Raw genomic sequence first — 22073 nt, 5'->3', positions numbered from 1 at the left:
GCTGGAGCTCTGTGTTCTCTCTCTCTCCTCCCTCTCTCCCGCAGGTCAGGTTCCCTCCACAGAACTCACAGTCTCCAGCCTTCCCGCTTCACGTTATTGATATCCTCACCTCTTCCTTCTCATTTAACTCCAGCTAATAATTCAAAAGACTTACTGCACACTCATGACCTGCAGACTCAACTGGGAAAGGGCCAGTTGACCATAGGCCCAACTTCCCTTCCTCCATGTGCTGGAAAAGCACCAAAGAACATTAACCCAGTACGGCCTGTGACCTGCCTGCTGCCTGTACCTAAGACGCTCTACTGAATGCTGCAAAGCTTCCAAAGGCATCACCAAACTAGATCCACCTCAGTTGTATAAATATTAAAAAGAAAAAAAAGAAAGTCATTGTTTCTGCAAGGAAGAGGAGGAGGAGAGCAGCAGAGAAAGGAGGGGAGTGGGGATGGAAGAAGAGAAGAAGGAAGGAGGGAGCAAGGGGAAGGAGAGATATGCGGGGGAAGAGGAGGAGAGGAAACAGAAAGTGGGAAGGAGAGATGGGGGAGAGAAGAGGGTGAGAAGAAGAAAAACGAAAAGAAGGGAGGAAAGGAAAACTTAAAATAAAGGTCCTTCAAGATACTCCTCTGGAAATAGAAACACCACTGGACCCTGGTGTTGACACAGTTGCCAATATCACAGCAGTTTAAAAGGTGAGACCTCTATAGCCCTTCCCAGAGCACACTCTGATGGACCACCTATCAGTATGTGATTGGTCCGTTTTCTAAGACACATGTCTGGGAAATTTAAAAACTCAAATCATAAACTATGTGATGAGTCCCTGATATAAGGTTCACGTACGCCCAGTAGGTGCCGCGTGGTATTCAAAATCCAAGCCTACCAGGCAGTGACGTGCTACACGAGGGATGGAAAGGGAAGTATATAAATAGGATATAAATAGTAATTAGAATTTTGGAGGCAATCACTCCATGAGCTAAAAGTAGAAACTGTTAAGCATTTATCTCAGATCACAGAAAAGACAATAAAAATTCCTCCAGGAAATACCGAAAACGCTTGGCTTCCACACAATGAGGAATGTAAATCAAGATCAAGGGCTGCTGCTGTTTATACACCTCAGCTGGCAAAAAGCAAATGTGCTCATACCAGGGGTGCAGACAGTGGGCGCCCACACACTCTCCCACGTCGTCTGAACAACACATACCACACAACCTCTATGACTCGCTCCATCAAATTACAGTCTCCAGCCTAGGAATTTGCACAAGTACTTTCATCACTTGTTTGTTTAAATATGTGGGAACATGGCTATCCCCTAGCCAGTGGTATTTGCAAAATACTGGAAACAATCTACATGTCTTACAATAGGGAATTAATTAAATCAATCATGGGATTTATAGACAACGAAAAATAGGCAGCCAGCAAAAAGAATATGATGGATGGATGCTAAGTGGAAAGGTCTCCAATACTCAGGAGAAAAGGCAACAATACGTTTAGTGTATGTTCCTATGTGTAGAAAGCTTTCAAAGCAGGGCAGGGGACATACATATCATACAAACGCAAGCACAGAACATTTTTGGAAAGATACACAAGCAAGTCATTCCCTTGGAAGGAAAGGCAGAGGGCTGGGAATGTGATGAAGGTGGAAAACCTCAAAGTGTATTCTTTAAACTGTATGCATTTTTCCTGTTGCACACTTTTTAAGCCAATGCTCCTAAGGGTGAGTAGGAATGGCGCTTGAGGCACAATTTAAAATGCAAGAACTGAAAACAACTTACAGCACCCATCAATAGGGGGCTGCTGCAGTGGTTCTGTCTCCGACCCTTGAGTAGTCAGCACGCTTCACTGCCTTTGTGGCTGCCCCCTTCACAGCAATTCTACCTGCAGGGGCAGGGCCTAACTGCTCATTACGTGTTCTAATGAGGCTACGTCCCCTCAGTGACATTTGAAATATAGGCTATGTCATTTTTCTTTAGTTTCTCCTTTATAGTACGGTAAAGTATTACGCTGATTCTTTTAAAATTATGTGTTTGGCCAGGCGCGGTGGCTCACGTCTGTAATCCCAGCACTTTGGGAGGTTGAGGCAGGCATATCACTTGAGGACAGTTCAAGACCAGCCTGGCCAACATGGCAAAACCCCGTCTCTACTAAAAATACAAAAAAATTAGCCGGGTTTAGTGGCACATGCCTAGAATCCCAGCTACTTGGGAGGCTGAGGCAGAATCACTTGAACCTGGGAGGCAGAGGTTGCAGTGAGCTGAGATCACACTATCGTACTCCAGCCTGAGCAACAGAGCAAGACTCTGTCTCAAAAAAAGATAGAAATAAAAATAAAATTATGTTTCTAAGAGGATTCATTATGAATTTCATTTAAGGGTAATAAAAAAAAGGAATTACAAAATGCTTCTTCTAAAAAGAAATATTAGGTTTTCCAGGACTGAGAACTCCGGGGTTTTCCTAGCCTGTTCGGGCTGCTAGAGCAAAATACCATAAACTGGTGGTTTGTAAACAATAAACGTTTATTTCTCCCAGCTTTGAGGACTGACAAGTCCAAGATAAAGGCACCAGCAGACATCTGGTAAGGGCTTGGTGCCTGGTTCACTGATGGCACCTTCTCACTCTGTCCTCACAGGGTAGAACAGGCCAGCTCTCCAAAACCTCTTTTATAAGGACTAATCCACTCATCAGGGCTCTGCCCCTGTGACCTAACCACCTCCCAGAGGCCCCACCTCCTAATACCACTGCACTGCTGATTAGGTTTCAACATACATATTTTGGGGAGACAAATATTCAGACCACAGCCTGGTTTAATTAACTGACTGATGATGATGATGATGATGATGATGATGATGATGATACAGCCAAACAATGGGATATTATGTCACTATTTTAAAGAATAAGGTAATACCATGTGAATTCATTTTAAATAATACGGTTAATCATCTTAAAATGCAGATCAAGGAATAGGATATGGTCCCATCTGTGTTTTTTAGAAAACGAGTATGTGCATAAAAACTTCTTGGAATGGCCGGGCGCGGTGGCTCACGCCTGTAATCCCAGCACTTTGGGAGGCCGAGGCGGGCGGATCACAAGGTCAGGAGATCGAGACCACGGTGAAACCCCGTCTCTACTAAAAATACAAAAAATTAGCCGGGCGCGGTGGCGGGCGCCTGTAGTCCCAGCTACTCAGGAGGCTGAGGCAGGAGAATGGCGGGAACCCAGGAGGCGGAGCTTGCAGTGAGCCGAGATCGCGCCACTGCACTCCAGCCTGGGCGGCAGAGCGAGACTCCGTCTCAAAAAAAAAAAAAAAAAAAAAACAAAAAAAAAAACTTCTTGGAATGAATTTTTTACCCATTAAACTGCACTGATGGTGTAGTGAGAACTGCTCTGCACTGACTGTATTTTGGTACACTTTCAAGTTTTACCACTTGCATGTGTTATTATTTTCATAATTTAAAACCCCATTTAACAGTAAATGAAATTAATACAAAAGAAAAAAAAATGAAGAAGGGGTCAGAAAATAATGCTGCCGTGTCTAAACCTCAGGGATCCCTATTTTATACAAGAGGTTAAGCTGCCTACTCTGCGCCTCCTCAGAGGTGGGGGAGGTAACAGCACCCACCTCAGAACTGTGCGGAGGACAACATGAGTTCCAGGAGCTGCACCTGGAAACCTGACAGGCACAGAGCTCCTCCTCAGTAAATGGCAGCCACCATTAGGATCTGTGAAGGCTAACTGTATAATATGTGTCTCCTTCACTGCGCCATGGGGTGGCCAGAAATTTGGTCAAGAATGATTCTAAATGTGTCTGTGGTAGTGTTTCCGGGTGAGATGAGCATGAATGAGTAGGCTGAGTAAAACAGATGCCTCCTTACTGTGAGTGAAGTGGACCTCATCCAATCAGCTGGGGTCTGAATAGAGCAAACAGGCGGACCCCCCCCTCCTCCAGGGTCTTCAGGACTGGAACACCAGTTCCTGGGCCTCAATCCTGTCAAGCCCTTGGACTGCAACTACACCACTGGGTCTCCCAGGGCTCCAGCTTGCCAACTGCACATCTTGGACTTGTCAGCCTCCACCATCAAGTAACACAATTCCTTGTAATAAATCTCTATATATGTTTCTCCTATTGGCTCTGTTTCTCTGGAGAAACCTAGAACAGGATTTATAAAATTATATTTCTTCCAGATCTAGTTATAAAGTTACACCTTTGCTGGGCACTGGGGCTCACACCTATAATCCCAACACTTTGGGAAGCCAAGGTGGTAGGATCACTTGAGGCCAGAAGTTCAAGACCAGCCTGGTCAATGTAGCAAGATCCCATCTCTACCCCCCCCCCCCAAAAAAAAAAAAAAAAGCCAGGCATGGTGGCTCCAGCCTGTAGTCGCAGCTACTTGGGAGGTGGAGGTGGGAGAATCACTTGATCCCAGGAATTCAAGATTGCAATAAACCATGATGGCATTGCACCACTGCACTCCAGCCTATGTGACACAGTAAGACTCTGACTCTAAAAGTAAAATAAAGTTTCAGCTCCTGATAGTTTCAGCCTGACTTGCTCAAGTTTTTCAATGTTTATGAGAGATCAGGAGTCAGTGAAAACAGAGAAGTTTCTGACTCCAAAGTTCCTCCTGGGGCCGTGGGTCCCAGACTCACACGCCAACCCAGCTGCTCAGCCTGAGCCTGGCACTGGTGCACCCTGAATCCTCTCAGTCACTCCCAGTCAATGTTCCTACAACAGCCCTTGGCTAAGCAGGAAGAACAGGGTGCCCAGGCCCACACCTGGCCACTCTGCCAACAATTGTCATTTTTTTCCTATTATAATTTATTATTTGCCAGCTTCCAAAAATAGTTTGCAGTGAACAAAGATTGATACATTATATATATTACATACATGAAAAGCTTGTTTTGGCCAGGCGCAGTGGCTCATGCCTGTAATCCTAACACTTTGGGAGGCCTAGGTGGGCCTGAGCTCAGGAGTTCGCGATCAGCCTCGGCAACATGGCGAAATCCTGTCTCTACTAAAAATACAAAAAATTAGCTGGACGTGATGGCGCACGCCTGAAATCCCAGCTATTCGGAAAGTTGAGGCAAAAACCTTGTGATAAAAATTCTACCTACTCACCTAGTCATAAGGGAAACTGAAGGGTAGGAAGATTAGCTGGTGGCCCCCAAATCATTTATAGCATATTTAAAAGGCAGAGGTGAATGTTTCCATGGTTTTGCAAAGATCAAATGCTCCCTCTAGAAATTAGCATAGCAGGGCCCCTTTCTGCATTCCATTTGCAAAAACAAATCAACTGTGAAATAAAGGAGATTCCACTGAGAGGAGAAAAGAAAACTTCTAAATTACACATTTAGAAAATATGTGTTATTCCCTAGATTGTAATTTACATTTTCTCACTCTGTTGTAAAAGGGATATTTCACTGTCCATTCTTTTCTGTTTCATTAATATAGCCAAATAAAAGACCCATTTAGATTATAAATTTTCAATAGAAAACACATATAAAAATTATACTAGAGAGAAATTGACAAGGCCTTAAATTTAATTAATAAAATGTGTAAGAATTCCATAATGTTTTATTTGAGCATGTTTTCAGAGGATAAGACATCAAGTTTTATGGCTTAAATCAGTGATAGAAAAGGAACAGCTTCCGGGTCAGGCATGGTGGCTCACGCCTATGATCTCAGCACTTGGGGAGGCCAAGTCAGGGGGATCACTTGAGCCCAGGAATTCAAGACCAGCCTGGGCAACACAGTGAATCATAAAATAAAATAAAATGAGATAAAATAAAACAGTAAAATAAAATAAATAAAAGGAACAAATTCTAGGCCATGGCCCTTTGATGAAGAGTCCTCCCAGGCAGGACTGCTCCTGTTAGCAGATTTGTCCTAGGCAACTCTCACTCGGTTTACAGCTTCTCCTTTACACCCTGGCCCACCTCTGTGCTCTGAGGGCAGGACCAGTCTTCACTGACCCCAGGAATTAACATAAACCCCAGTAAAAAGCTGGCCCTGGATGCATGCTGGTTCAACACGCAAAAATCAATACGATTGCCTCAGTAAGATGCATGTTTAAAGTGTCTTGAGGCTTATTCAATAAGATTTACACATTTTAAAGCCTAAAACTGACTGGAATGGAACAGGAGCTCACTTCTCTCAGGAATTAACTGTTTTCTGGCTCAGACAGCTCTCCGGAAGCAGCGTGTAGACAGGACAGAAACCAGATGGGTCATCAACCACCAGACTCCGACCAGCTTAGAGGAAGTGAGAGGTGTCAGCCCCACAGCAAGAGAGACAAGCCACAGCAGATCTGATTAGCAAGCCTCCATCACTGGGGTGTGGATCCGAGTCCCAGGCCCAAGCATTTAGTAAAGGACAAAAAAGAAAGGGAAGGTGGAAGAAGAGGGAAAGGGGAGAGAGGGAGGGAGACAGTCTAAAACTGTGCTTCACCTTCCGAAAAATTCCTTGCTGACCCAAGATACCAGGTTAGTGTCTAAGAAACCAGGATAAAGACAAGACATAGGATTAGAGAAATCACAGATGCAGAGGCAGAGGACGCCTTAGAAACCCTGTTGACCCACTGCAGAAAACTGTGAAGGGAAAGGGAGTGGGAGTGCCCAGGGAGTCTCAACTCAACTCAGCCCTGTGCTTACGCCCTGCAAGTATCACTTGCACCTACTGAGCCTGGGCAAGGGGACAAGGGGACCTGGGAACGGGAGATGGGGGGGGGTGAGGGCAGTGGTTGTGTCTCTAAAGCCCCTTCGCTCTGCCTATCATTCAACATGGCAATTTCTCTACCACATGACCATGAACGATCTCCCAAGCAGCACAGAGCAAGAGGGAGACAGCTTCTCCTGAGGTCTTTTCTCCTTTCCGACCATACCACAAAGAAAACAGACAGCAGACAGACCTGGCAAACATACTTACCACAGGAGTTTGTCCGAAAGAGCTTGCCTTGGCAGAGTCCTGGCAGAGGCTGAGCCCTGACGGGCTGCCCGAATTGAAAAACCAATGCCATGTGCAGACATAAACTCCAAAGGCACTTCAGAGAACAGAGAGAGCCTCCATGAGAGCCCAGCCCCGGCAGTACCTCGCACAGCCGTCCTCCCGTGCCTTCCTCAGCAGTTTTCTGAGTTTGCTTGTTAGGGCAAATCCTAAGATTGTGAGTTGCCCTGGAAGCACAATGGGTTATGTAACTCCAGGCAGCCTGGGAACCCTATCAGCTCATCTTGTTAAGCCACCCCAAGCAGAAAATGACGCACCCAAAAATGTGATACCTCTAGGTTGGGGGTAGGGGAGAACGGGGCTTTGTGACGGGCATTCCGTTTTGCCTAAAAATTAAAGTGGAACAAAAAGTCTGCTGTTCATCTCAGGGCTTGCTGGGAACTGGGGGAGGAGTGAATTTATCAAGGGCTGAATGCCAAGTGGTGTCCTGAGACTGCACTTGGCAAAGCCCTGGGAGGCCACAGATGCATTCTTGGGGATAGTCTAGGTCTCTCGGAGAACTTTTTTCCATTTAATGTCTTCCTTTCAATGACTGCCTAATAAAACTTTAATCTGAGCAGTTCTCCGTCACCTGACAGCCCATCCCTTAAACGCAGAAGAGTGTCTGTGTTTACACTCCTGTTTACCAAGCCAGTGCGAAACACAACAGCACTGAGCTATTTCTCAGCTTTCCTCTGGTCCCAACAAAGAACCCTCAAGTCACCACATCCTATAGGGTTTGAAGTTTCAGCACTACATTCTGCCATTTCTTTGTTTTTGGGTTTTTTTGTTTTGTTTTGTTTGTTTTGCTTTGTTTTCTTGAGACAGAGTCTCACTCTGTCACTGAGGCTAGAGTGCAGTGGTACTGTGTCGGCTCACTGCAACCTCTGTCTCCTGGGTTCAAGCAATTCTCCTGCCTCAGCCTCCCGAGTAGCTGGGATCACAGGTGTCCACCACCACGTGTGGCTAGTTTTTATATTTTTAGTAGAGATGGGGTTTCACAATGTTGGCCAGGCTGGTCTTGAACTCCTGACCTCAGGTGATCGGCCCACCTCGGCCTCCCAAAGTGCTGCGATTAAGACGTGAGCCACCACACCAGGCCATGAAGTTTCAGCACTACATCCTGCCATTTCTTTACCCTCCGTTGTCACATTCGGAGAAAGTGAAACCACTTTAACAGGCTGGATACTTCCTGGATTTCACTGGTACAGACGCCACTAGAATCCCATGGATCAATTCATGTGTTTGCACAAATGTAGATGCAGTTGGGTCATTGCCTCCTCCACAAAGCCCTCGTGGTCTTCTCCTGTCCTTTCCCCTCCAAGGTTCAGCCTGGCACCCTCCTTGGTGCCCTCCTGTGCTGTGCTTATCACTGTGCTAACCTCGGTGTACAGTCAATTTCTACTCACTCATCTGTCTCCCCCGCTAGACCGCATTCTTAGGCAGCAAAGAACCCCTGCCCTGGGGTCCTGCAGACCCAGATGCAACTCCTGCCACTCAGGAGTTCCGCCAATGTGCTGAACACTGCGAGATCTAGACTCTTCACTGGATGCAACTCCTGCCACTCAGGAGTTCCGCCAAGGCGCTGAACACTGCGAGATCTAGACTCTTCACCTACACAAAGAGGATAATAATACCCACTGCACAAATCGACAAAATTGATATACCCAACAAATGTTCACTGAGCACTGGCCACAGGCAGGCACTATGGTAGTCACTGGATTCAGGAATGCGCAAAGCAGACACAGAGTTTGCCCTCTGCAAGTTTACAGTCTACTGCAAGTCTGGAAGACAAAACACAAATATAGTAGCTCAGAGGATGGTTAAGTCTGGGGAAAAAAATTAAGCAGGAAAAGGAGATGGGGAAAGGTGGGGTAGATCACTCTTTATGTTGGGGGGAGGGTCACAAAAAGCATCAAATAAAATGTCACTTGGAGAAGGAAGAGGGGGGTCATAAGGATATCTGGAGTTGAGGCAGTCCAAAGACCCTGAGGCTGGATGTGCTTGGTGAGTTCAAGGTTAAGTGAGGCGGCCAGTGTGTCTGGAGCACAGAGGGCACAGAGGAGGCAGGTCAGTGGGGCAAAGAGGGATTCCCATCATTCAGCCCCTTCCCTATAGGTCTCTATAGGAGGGGAGCTCACTGTAAGTTTGGAGGTGAGTTAAACCATCTGACTGCATTAAAAGCCAACTCTCATGGCTGGGCAGAGAAAGAATTTTACGGAGGCAAGGGTAACAGTAGGAGGCCCCACTGGGAGGCCAGTGTAGTCACCCAGGTGTGAGATGGGGGCGGCTGGGACACGGTAAATGCTGAGTAGATTCTGGACACACTCTGAAGATAGAGCCAACAGAATTCCTGACAACCTGGGGTATGAAACCCAGAAAGGCAGAATCACAAATGCCTCCAAGGGTCTTGGCCTGAGCCACTAGAATAATGAAAGCACCATTAACAAGGATGGGGAAAACCCTAAGAAAAGCAGGTGGAGGTGGAAACCAGGAGCTCATTTTTGGTCACTTGAGTTGGACATGCCTGTTGGACATCTAACTGGAAACTCATGTGGAGTCAGTCTGAGACATCTGGCCTTAAGGAGAAAGGTCCAGGTTGAGTACAGAAACCAGCGAGTGGCCAGTACAGAAGGCGATTTTAAAACCTACGTGCTGGGTGAGATCATGTGCTGCATGGGTGCGCACATAAGAGCAAAGAGGCGGAAAGGTTGGGCCCTGGGCCCTTCAACGTTCCCAGGCGTGGGAGAAGAGGAAACGCAGCCACTGAGGCAGAAGAACAGGGAGAGTGTGGGGACCCAGAAGCAAAGTAAAGACTGTACTTCCAGGAGACAGGACTTGGCAACAGTGTGAACTACCCCTGAAAAGTGAGGTAAGGTAAAGGCAGAGGACAGGCTGGACTGAACCAGGTTGTCTGTGTGGTGGGGCATAAGCCTGCCTGCAGTGGACTCCAGAGAGAACAAAGGAAAAACTAGAGTAAGCAAAACGTAGAGCAGAGACACTGGCCTGCGGGAAACATGGGACTGAGAAGGATTCTATTTCCGAAGAGGGAGATCATAGCATGTTTCTGCACTAAAAAGAAAGATCCAAGCGCAAGGGGAAAAGAATGATGCAGTAGAGGAAAGGGAAATATAGGAACTGTGTCTTTCAGGGGGCAGGCAAGCGGGAGAGGGACTCAGTCACAAGTGGAGGACAACTCATGTGGGCCACTTGACAAAAAGGGAGAGGAGGTGTTTCAGGGCCTAACACAGGAGGAGCTAGGCACCAGGCTGGGACCCCCAGCCTTCTCTGTGCCTTTCTGTATCCAGGGAACCCCTGACACACAGGAGGTCCTCAAGGCTTAACTGGTAACACAGAACCAAGAGAAGCTACTGGAAGCCAACTGGCATATATTAAGCTGTCAACAGGCATTACTTCAAACAGACAAACAAAAGCAAACACTGCAGACAAAAATGAGAAACTGAACAAACTTCTATATGAATGCAACTGGACTGAACTATAATTTTGCTACTTGCTGCTCTTATGCACACCATGCTACACCATTTCCACTGAGAGCCCTCTCTTGTGCTAGCTCCAACCACTTGTCTCGGTGTTTCCTTGGGGAAAATAAAAAAGCAATAGCTCTAGTATTAAGTGCCCGCACAGCAGATGTTCCCACTGGGAGGTGATTACCACCTGGGACACTGAGAGTTATGACTGACACAGGTATCTGTAAAAATCCATGTCTGTGCAAATCCTGATGGTGTACAAAGGGCACTCCATGAAGTTTTCTGTTTTTGCATCCCACAATGACAGTGCATGTTATTCCCAGTATATCTGTTTTATATCTGAAGAACCTGAGTCCAAAGAGAGAAGGAAGGGTTCAATCTACACTGAGCGCCTGTGATGAGCCATGCTTGCTGCTCAGGTTTCAATGTTACCATCTTTAACCTTCATGACAATTCAGTGAAGTGCTGTCTACATCTCAGTCAGGATAGCAGGTCAACAACTGACCCAAGTTACAAAATGGTTCACTGGCAGAACAGGTTCTGGATGGGAGGTCTCACAATCCCAAAGCTCAGAGTCTTTTGCACTTTAGTGGTTCCTCTCTGCATACCTCCCCGAGACCCTCCCATGTGGCTGCATTCCTTCCCTAGTCCTCAGTGACTGAAACCTCCCTCCCTTCCTCCCTGGCAGGGAAAGGACCCCCATACCAGTAATGGTGCAGGCATCCCGGTACCCTCTGTAGCTGGGAGCATCTTCCACAGCCTCGCTTATGTAGTGTTCCTCAGGGATGCCCGGGCTGCAGGCTAGGACTGCATGGTTGCATGCCTCCGAAGGGGGCACGGAGTTGGCCAAAGTGTCGTCGTGCAGAGCTGTGGCGTCCAGCTTGGCAGGTTTCACGGGGAGGTGCCCACTGCCATCGGGGGCCCCACTGCCAGAGTCTGGGGCAGTTGGGCAGATGGCCCCTGGTAGTTCTGGTGCACCAGCAGGGGCTCCTTACAGGGAATCTATGGGACAATTGAGAGAGAGGGGCACAGTTAGAGTCTATCGATAAACCTGGACAAATCTTTAGAAAATAAGGGCCCGGGAATGATGTGCATTCAGACTGCGAATTCTGAGAAGTGTTTCCCTCAAGTCATGGCATCTCCAATCACACTGCTTAGTTTCAATAAAATAAATGCAGCAAAGTTCCATTCAACTAATCAATACTGACCAAAATGTGGAGCACATGGCTTCATCTGCTTATTGAAACCTGCCTTGAAGCAGCTCTAAGCAAATAAACACACTGGAGCACAGCTAAAACCTGTATTCCTACAGGATTTATACACACAAAGAGAGGTAACATTTTTATTTGTATAAATTCTTTCAACCACAGTAACTTCTCAACTCTCTAAGAACTTTAAGGTATGCCCCTACCTTAACCTACAGTGAGAAATTAGGGGACTCCTTTAAGAACCTGATGAAAACGGCCGGACACGGTGACTCACTCCTGTAATCCCAGCACCTTGAGAGGCTGAGGTGGGCGGCTCATTTGAGGTCAGGAGTTTGAGACCAACCTGGCCAATATGGTGAAATCTCATCTCCACTAAAAATACAAAAAAAAAAAAAAAAAAAAAAATGAGGTATGGTAGCAGGCACCTGTAATCCCAGTTACTCAAGAGGTTGAGGCAGGAGAATTGCTTGAACCCGGAAGGCAGAGGTTGCAGTGAGCCGAGATCACGCCACTGCGTTCCAGCCTGGGCAACACAGTGAGACTCTGTCTCAAAAAAATGAATAAATAAAAAAGAAAGAAAAGAAATGAAAAAGAAGAATCTGATGAAAACTACAGACTTGTCCCCATTTAAAATCTGACTGGGACTAAAGATAACTGCTGAGAAAATACGGCACATGACACAGGCTGCTAAACACTCTGCTCTGTTCCGGCAACAGCACACCTACATGCAGGCCACTTCCCACACATTTCAGGAGCGCCGCTGCCTCACCTCCCAGCGCACCTGCACACACACCACATGTGTACACACAAAATGTCAAACAGGAGCTTAATGAAAAAGGAAACTTACAAAACATTCCTTAGGACAAGAGATCTCAAATTGTGGTCTGAGAATTGCTGGAGTTTCCTGAGACTGGTTCAGAGGGTCTCTCACTTTTTCGTGGAGGTACAGTGGAATTTTCCAGAGACTACATTATGTGTGATGACGCCATTGCTCTGAAAGCTAATTAACGGAACTTTCATATCCCTGTGGTTTTACATCTTATGTTTCTAACACAATACATATGAATCAATAGAACCATTTAAATAAAAATGCTTTAGGAGGCCCAATAACTTTGAGGTATCCTGAGACCACACACAAAAAAAGTGTGAGAACCACTGCTCTAATAAATGATGCATTATCGTTTGTTTAAAAAACACATACACACAAAAAGAGAAACAGACATTTTACTCAACATGTACAGTCAGTTCTGAGAGAAAACTACAGCCCTGAATCTGTGACATTTTTCCCAACAAGTTTATTTACCAAAATACACCAGGAATTCCTATTACAGGCTGAGTATCCCTTATCTGAAATGCTTGGGAACAGAAGTGTTTCAAATTTTGGATTTTTGGCTGGGCATGGTGGCTCACACCTGTAATCCCAGCACTTTGGGAGGCCAAGGAGGGCAGATCACTTGAGGTCAGGAGTTTGAGGCCAGCCTGGAAAACATCATGAAACCCCATCTCTGCTAAAAAATACAAAAAGTAGCTGGTCATCATGGCACACGCCTGCAAACCCAGCTACTTGGAAGGCTGAGGCAGGAGAATCACTTGAAACCGGGAGGCAGAGCTTGCAGTGAGCCAAGATCACATCACTGCACTCCAGCCTGGGCAACAGAGCAAGACTCTGTCTCAAAAAGAAAAAAAAATTTTGGGCCGGGCGCGGTGGCTCAAGCCTGTAATCCCAGCACTTTGGAAGGCCGAGACGGGCGGATCACGAGGTCAGAAGATCAAGACCATCCTGGCTAACACGGTGAAACCCCGTCTCTACTAAAAAGTACAAAAAAACTAGCCAGGTGACGTGGCGGGTGCCTGTAGTCCCAGCTACTCGGGAGGCTGAGGCAGGAGAATGGCATAAACCCGGGAGGCGGAGCTTGCAGTGAGCTGAGATCTGGCCACTGCACTCCAGCTTGGGCGACAGAGCGAGACTCCATCTCAAAAAAAAAAAAAGAAAGAAAAAAAATTTTTGATTTCTTTCGGATTTTGGGATACTTGCCTTATACTTACCAAGTGAACATCCAAAATCCAAAAATCTGAAAACTGAAATGCTCCAATGAGCATTTCCTTTGAGTGTCATGTAAACACTCAAAAAGTTTCAAATTTCAGATTTTCACATTAGACATACTCAGCCTGTATAAATGAACTCAGCCCAGGCAATAAACTTCCTGCCCTCATTAACATGAAAAAATAAATATGAAAATGGGAAGGATGGGTAGGAGAGTCTATATATCCCTGGTGAGAAAAGAAAGTTAAAAAGAATTATTTAGGAATTTCTGCAAAACAACATGTACATAAAACTGGATTGGCATGAAGAAAAAAAAAGAAAAAGAACACTGGATTGTCACGCCTAGTCAGTGACTCAAACACAGATGAACAGATAAGCTGCCTCACTAGAAAAGTCTATAATCCTCAAGCAGAACCCAGAACATTCTAGACAGCAGAGGGCTGAGCAGGGTGGACTAGAAGACCCCCAAGAGTCACCAATGGTGGTCAAGGGTCCAGGATGGGATTTCACTGGCTGAAGCTAAGGGAAGCTGGGCGCTGCCACAACCCACCCCCAGTGGGTCCCAAGGGGGCTTCTCCATGCTGGCCAAGTTGTGATTCTTGGTCTGGAGACTGACTTGCAGACTACAATCAGTGCATGAAACTCCATCAAGCTGCACTCTTTACAATTCATACGCTATTTTTACACTTTTTTAAAAAATATGGAGTCTTACTATGTTGCCCAGGTTGTTCTCCTGGGTTTAAGTGATCCTCCTGCCTGAGCCTCCCAAGTAGCCGGGATTACAGGTGTATACCACCAAGCCCAGCTCTCATACACTTTCTTTGTATGTCTATCTCAATTAAGTGATAAAAAGGTTAGTGAATGCAGATACCGAATCTAAAAATCAGCTTGAGAAGTCATCCCTAAACCAAGAAGATACAAAGGCATATTGATGAGAGTTCCAGAAAAACCGAAAAAAGCTTAAGACAAAAAGAGTAAAGTATATAAAAACACCAACTTTAAAATGCTTTTCTAGAGGTGAAGATGTACACCTTTAAATCAAAAGGTTCTACACCAAGACCCAGACAAAATCAATGAAAAACTAATAATAAACTCCTGGATATAATCTAGTACAAATTTTAAATTCCAAAGATTTAGATAAAAATATGACAAACATTAAAAAAGTATCCCCACATGCCATACCAGTGGGATAATTCCTCAGAATTTATTTATTTATTTATTTATTTATTTTAAAGACAGGGTCTCATTCCCATCACCCAGGCTGGCGTGCAGTGGCACAATCACAGCTCACGGCAGCCTTGACCTCCTGGGCTCAGGTGGTCCTCCCACCTTAGCCTGTAGCTGAGACTAGAGGCGCGCACCACCACACCCGGCTAATTTTTGTATTTTTAGTAGAGATGAGGTTTCGTCATGTTGCCCATGCTGGTCTGGAACTACGGACTCAAGTGATCCACCTGCCTTGGCCTCCCAAAGTGCTAGGATTACAGGTGTGAGCCATAGCACCCGGCCAGTTCCTCAGAAACTTAAGAGAAAGATAGTCACATAAGACTTTTATACCCAATTAAGCTACTGTTATACACAAAAACAATTGGCAGATATTTAGAAACTCAAAGACCCTGACGTTCCTGAGGGGCTCCGAGTCTGCTGATGACACCTCATGGGCTCTCACTAACACAGGTCACCATAAAGAACTCAAAAGGTGAGGAACACATGGTAAAGTAAAACTGGCGGGGAAATTAAACCAGGAACACTTAAAATCAACATGTAAATAATGCACTTCATTCACAGACCTAAAGCAGACACAGCTCAAAAAAAAATGGGCGAAGGATATAAAAATTCCCTCCCCCTGCCAAAACATAACATACACACACAATTTAAGGAAACTTAACAGTGATTTTTTTTTTTTTTTTTTTTTTTGAGACGGAGTCTTGCGCTGTCGCCCAGGCTGGAGTGCTGTGGCCGGATCTCAGCTCACTGCAAGCTCCGCCTCCCGGGTTCCCGCCATTCTCCTGCCTCAGCCTCCCGAGTAGCTGGGACTACAGGCGCCCGCCACCTCGCCCGGCTAGTTTTTTGTATTTTTTTTAGTAGAGATGGGGTTTCACCGTGTTAGCCAGGATGGTCTCGATCTCCTGACCTCGTGATCCACCCGTCTCGGCCTCCCAAAGTGCTGGGATTACAGGCTTGAGCCACCGCGCCCGGCCAACAGTGATTTAAAAAAACAACAACAAAGACTTAAAAAATATAATGACGCTCAAGTTCACAACTGATTTAGGAAACTTATAGACTTATGTATTATTGGAGTAAGGTGAGGAGTATAAATTTAGAAGAACAGCCCGAAAAAATTTACTGTGGTTCTCCGGCTCAAGTATATATAGGTCAGAGATGTATGGCACAGTGAAATGCTACAAACAACCTAACAAGCCACAGCAGAGGATCGAGTCATTAATTATGGGACAGCTATCAAGAAGTCAACCATGCTGTCATGAAGAGGAAGTGTCAGAGCACATATTAATTTATCAACACAGAAAGATGCGGTAGGCAGAAAAACAGTAGATAGTGAATGTGGTCTTGGAAAGGTTTTAAAATGCATTAACAAATTGAACCCTCGTTCAAGCCTTCTTTAACCTGTATTTAGACATATTCTATCTGATCCATACACAGAAGTTTGAAATACTTTCTCCCTTTGCAAAATACAATTGTTCTTCTGAAAACTAAGACAGTTTCATTTAAATCAATATGGTTTGGTTTTGTTTTTACAAAGGCTCTAATATGTCAAGATTTCTCTCTCTCTCTCTTTTCTTTTTTTTTTTTTTTTTTGTTTTTTTTTTTTTTTTGAGACAGGTTTTGTGCTCTGTCTCCCAGGCTGGAGTGCAGTGGCGCAATCTCAGCTCACTGAAGCCTCGGCCTCCTAGGTTCAAGCAATTCTCCTGCCTCAGTCTCCCAAGTAGCTGTGACTACAGGCATGCACCACCACGCCCGGCTAATTTTTTGTATTTTTAGTAGAGAAGATGGGGTTTCACCATGTTGGCCAGGCTGGTCTCAAACCCTTGGCCTCAAGTGATCCACCCACCTCAGCCTCCCGAAGTGCTGGGATTACAGGCATGAGCCGCAGGGCCTGGCCCTAATGTGTAAAGATTTCTTAAAGAGGTTTTACAGTCAAGCTTTATATAACTTTCGCTTTCATAACTTTTTATTATAACAAGCTTTTTATAACTTACCTTTATAACATATAGGTATATATAACATGTTTATAAATAACATATAACACATATATATAACATGCTATAAAGTTACATATACCTTTATAACTTTATAACAAGCTTTTTATAACTTACCTATAAAATGAGGGAGATGGCCTAAATCATGATCAATAGCCCTAAATCACTACTGTTTCTCTTCCTAGTATCTATGTTTCCACTTAGAGCAGCCAGACACTTAACCCAGAAACATACTGCTACGAAATAAATATTTTAAGTATAAGCACTTTCTGAAAAAAAAATTTGGAGACATCAGCAAATGCTCACCTCACTCAAGACTCAAAAGAAAAAACACAAGCCACAGTTCCGAAATCCAAAGAAACTTTACATGTGCAGCAACTGGCAAAGCTATTCAGAAGCCTGAGAGGCCCCTCTTGAAATGACAAGACTAAGCTTTTACCCATTAAATTCAATTGGAAAACAACCTAAATTTCTATTCATGAAAAACAGTTATAAATTATGGCTCATCCAAACTACTGAATTCTGTAAAATGTAAGGCACTTATCCATATAAGGCACTTGCCTCTGTGTCTAGTACAAATTAGATTCTCAAAATAATTACTGTCATTAACATTATAATTTCCAGATTCTCAGAATCAGGCACCTTTCTTGGTTCTACTATAGTATTCATATGCCAGCATTTCCAAACCTACTTTACCATGGATCCTTTCTCCACATACCTATCTACATGGCATTTGTTTCATGGAGTACATTTTGGGGAAAGCCTCTATCTCAGGCACAAGCTTCATGCATTGTCCATCCACCACCATGTGTCCAGGGCCAATCTACCCCCCAGAAATTGTGAGCTCCTTGAAAGCATGGACTGGTGCTGGCACATATTAGGTACTAAGTCAATGTTTACAGAATAAATAACAACAAATGAAAGATGGGGTTTGGTGCAAATGACTCTGAAGATTCCCTGAAGCTTTAAAGCTCAGGTTCTATCATTTACACTGAACCAAAGGGTCTAAACTCCCAAATTTCACACTGCTAACTTTGAGGACTAACAGAAATCAATGAAAACCACCTGAGGGACTCCTAAGTGTTCCAAGTATGCAGACCACAGCCCATGGGCTCTCTAGGCTGTCCTGAGTTTAACCTTACTTCATCGTTCTCAATACAGACCAATACACATCAAATGTGGCTTACAGGGGCCAGGCCCAGTGGTTCACACCATAATCCTAGCACTCTGGGAGGCCCAGGCGGGTGGATGGCTTGAGCCCAGGAGTTCAAGACCAGCCTGGGCAACATGGTGGAACCCTGTCTCTACAAAAAAATACAAAAAATTGACCAGGAATGGTGACCTGTGTCTGTGGTCCCTGCTACTAGGGAGGCTGAGGTGGGAGAATCACCTGAGCCCGGGAAGTTGAGGCTGCAGAGAGCCATGAGTGTGCCACTCCACTCCAGCCTGGGTGACACAGTGAGATCCTATCTCAAAAAAAATAGTACTTTAACAGTCAAACACATAAAATGACCCAGATACAACAATTCAAGGATCAGGAGACGTCATTTATAGACCACTCAAAAGCTGGTCTGTAAGGCCTCCCCCCATTTTCTAGCTTGAAGAATGAGTCATAGCCTGTGCCCTCTGGGGACACCCAGGAATTTGTAGGGCAAAGGTGACAACCTTTCCCCACGGTGCCAGCCTAACTTCAGTCTAATGTAAACAGGCATTTCTGAGGTTTCACAGGGGCTCAGGAACAAAGCATCCACTGCCCTGGACGTTCTCTGGCTCCAGCAAACCCTGGCACATCAGGCAAAAGGCTTCTTTCAGGCAGAGGAAACAAACAAGGCTTAAGAAAAGTGAGAGTGGATGGCATGGCCCTGAGAGATGAAAGCGCCTCTGTTTAGTTTACTGAATTCTGCCTAGAGAGCTGCAGGAAGGCAGGATTTTTCTTAGCAGAGGAGTGAGAAATTCTGCAACCTGGTCAATTTTTCAGCAAAAGAGGTACCAGGAAAAGAAGCAGGGTAAAGTATACATGGAAGCTGAGCCTGGGGTGGGTGGCCCAGGTCCCCTACCCCACTCTTCTCAACTCAATGATCAACAATTCCATGCCCCTGTTTGTCAAGAGTACTTAACACACTGTTATTCAACGTCATGCCAGTTTGCTACTGAACTCAGATTTGCTGACAAAATACATGTGTGCAAGTTCCTAATATTTTCTCCCCGCTATCCTCAACCTATGTAATTTTTGTGACTCAGAACCTGAACTAAAACTCAAAGAACTGTGTGACATTAAGGAAACTGTGTTTTGTCCCTGGGCCTCAGACCCCTCACCTGGACAAGGAAGGGATCAAGCGACCTTCAACATACTGCCTTCCAACTATACCACTCCAGGAGCTACAAAAGAGGGCAGGTGAAATTGCAGAAGGATTTGGGCACCCTGGTCAGTCCTTCTCCACTCACTGTTGCAATGACTGTGAAACCATTCTCACCGACAGACAGGTAACTTCCAGTAGGACATCACGAGCAGACAGAGCTGCCCTTTGTAAACAATAAATTGAGAGGTTAAAAAAAAAAAAAAAAAAAAAAAGGAGCTTCCAGCAGGGCACGGTGGCTTACGCCTGTAATCCTAGCACTTTGGGAGGCCAAGGAGGGCGGATCACCTGAAGTCAGGAGTTTGAGACCAGCCTGACCAACATGGCAAAACCCCGTCTCTACTAAAGATATAAAAAAAAAAATAGCCAGGCGTGGTGGTAGGCACCTGTAATCCCAGCTACTTAGGAGGTTGAGGCAGGAGAATTGCTTGAACCCGGAAGGCAGAGGTTGCAGTCAGCCGAGACCGCACCACTGCACTCTAGCCTGGGTCAAGACAGCAAGACTCTACTGCAAAAAAAAAAAAAGAAAGAAGAAGGAGCTTCCTTCAGGACAAACACAGAGATTGTAAGGAGAAAATTAGAACCAGAGCACCAGGTTGAAGCTTAAAAGGTGACAAGGAGAAGCTAGTTCTGGGTGATCCCCTCCATGGCCAGTCAGGTACCTGAGCTTTCAAGGTTTCCTCTTTCTGGGCAGAGGCATCTGATACACCAAGGGATTTTACTCAGCAATTCTAAACAAGCAGGTCCAAGTATGGCAAAAGTTTTCAAAAAGGGACTAATTGTTCTCCAGTATTATGTCAGTATTCTATTACTACCGTAACAAATTACCACAAATTGAGTGGCTTGAAATAATACCCATTTATCAGATCACAGTTCCATATATTGGAAATCCATCGTGCATCTCAACAGTTTCCAATCAAGGTGTCACAGGGGTGAGTCCATTACTGGGGGCTCTGGGAAAGAACTGATATCCACACTTACTCAGGCTGCCAGTCTAATTCAGTTCCTTGTGGTTGTAGGACTGAAGTCCCTGTTTCCTGCTGGCCGTCAGTTGGGCACCAGCCTTTGTTCCTGTGTTCCTTATGCTTTCCATGAGCTCCTGGAGGCCTCTCTCCAGATTTTGCAAGTGGCTCCCACATCCCAGAGCCAGCGACAGCACATGGAATCCTTTTCAAGCATGGAATTTCCATGACTTCCCCTTCTGCCTCATCTTTCTTTCTTTTTTTTTTATTTTGAGATGGAATCTCCCTCTGTCGCCCAGGCTGGAGTGCAGGGGCCTGATCTCCGTTCACTGCAAGCTCCGCCTCCTGGGTTCACACCATTCTCCTGCCTCAGCCTCCAGAGTAGCTGGGACTACAAGCACCCGCTACCACTCCCAGCTAATTTTTTGTAGTTTTAGTAGAGATGGGGTTTCACTGTGTTAGCCAGGATGGTCTCGATCTCCGGACCTCATGATCCGCCGCCTCGGCCTCCCAAAGTGCTGGGATTACAGGCGTGAGCCACTGCGCCCACCTCTGCCCCATCTTTCCAGCCTCCTCTTCTGCCTTCCTTTTCTGTTTTTAAGGGCTCAGGTGATTACACGGTGCTCACTTAGATCATCCAGGACAATCTCCCTATCTTAAGGTCAAGTGATTAATAGCCCTAATTCCATCTGCACAGCACAGTCCCTTTACAGAAGTATCTAGATCCGTGCTTGACTGAATAACTAGTGGGTGGAAATCTTGAGGGGATGAGTTTAGATTTACCTCCCACAGGGGCTTTTGATTCTGAAGGCATAAACTGCCTCCGGAGCCCCCATGTTGCCCCAGCCTAGTGGGAAGGCAAACCAGAGTCACCCCACAGCCACCCAAACCCTTTGCCCCAGAAGGGCAGATTTAGATCTGACACACCAGATAGGCCTGGATTTAGTCCCACCTCAATCATCACCTACTGACAGCAGCCTCTGGCCAGGTTCTGAAATTTCTTTTGTCTACAAAAAGTGGTGCCATCACCTGATTGTCAAGCTGCGGAAGAAGTAGACACAACGAAAGTGGGTGACTCCCAGGTCTGGGATGGTAGGTCTGAAACTGGATCAAAGTCTCTCTCTCTTCACAGATAGTATTATTCTATATCTAGAACACCCCACAGTCTCTGTCCAAAGGCTCCTAGTTCTGACAAATACCTTCAGTAAAGTTTCAGGATACAAAATCAATGTACAAAAATTAGTATCATTTCTATACACCAATAATGTCCAAGTTGAGAGCCAAATTAAGAACTCAATCCCATTCACAATAGCCACAAAAAGAACAAAATACCTAGGAATACAGCTAACCAGGCTACCGTACAGCTACAAGGCTACCGTAACTAAAACAGCATGGTACTGGTACAAAAGCAAACACATAAACCAATGGAACAGGTTAGAGAGCCCAGAAATAAAGCCACATATCTACAACTATCTGATCTTTCACAAAGCCGACAATAAAAAAGCAATAGGGAAAGGACTCCCTATTAATAAATGGTGCTGGGATAACTGGCTATCCATATACAGGAGATTGGAACTAGACCCCTTCCCTCCGCCACATATAAAAATCAACTCAAAATGGACTAAGGAATAAAATGTAAAACCTAAAACTTAAAAATTTAAGAAGAAAACCTAGGAAATGTCATTCTAGACATGAACCCTGGCAGAGATTTCATGACAAAGACTCTAAAACCAATTACAACAAAAAACAAAAATTAATAAGTGGGATCTAATTAAACTAAAGAGCTTCTGCACAGCAAAAGAAACTATCAATAAACAGACAACCCA

At 45.2% G+C, this 22073-nt stretch overlaps 1 protein-coding gene across 9 annotated transcripts in view; it reads right to left on the bottom strand.

Annotated features, from left to right (window-relative positions):
• Positions 1-22073, bottom strand: part of LOC105480262 (trafficking kinesin protein 1) — a 213005-nt gene that overhangs the window by 127770 nt on the left and 63162 nt on the right. For 2 of the 9 annotated variants that reach the window (XM_024792456.2, XM_071091493.1), the window contains exon 2: positions 11164-11460. Coding sequence is in view for 6 of the 9 variants with exons in the window: in XM_011738846.2 (XP_011737148.2) it covers positions 6914-7004 (91 nt within the window). In the remaining 3 variants the exon portion in view is untranslated. Of the gene's footprint in view, positions 1-6913; positions 7331-11163; positions 11461-22073 lie in introns of those variants that run through there. The other 7 variants (XM_024792457.2, XM_024792458.2, XM_011738851.2 and 4 more) reach the window with 6 other exon arrangements.

Source organism: Macaca nemestrina, chromosome 2 (genome assembly GCF_043159975.1).
Source record: "Macaca nemestrina isolate mMacNem1 chromosome 2, mMacNem.hap1, whole genome shotgun sequence".
In the NCBI taxonomy this organism is placed as follows: domain Eukaryota; kingdom Metazoa; phylum Chordata; class Mammalia; order Primates; family Cercopithecidae; genus Macaca; species Macaca nemestrina.
The sequence above is the reverse complement of the archived record's forward strand: the minus strand, read 5'-3'. Positions and strand labels throughout refer to the sequence as shown.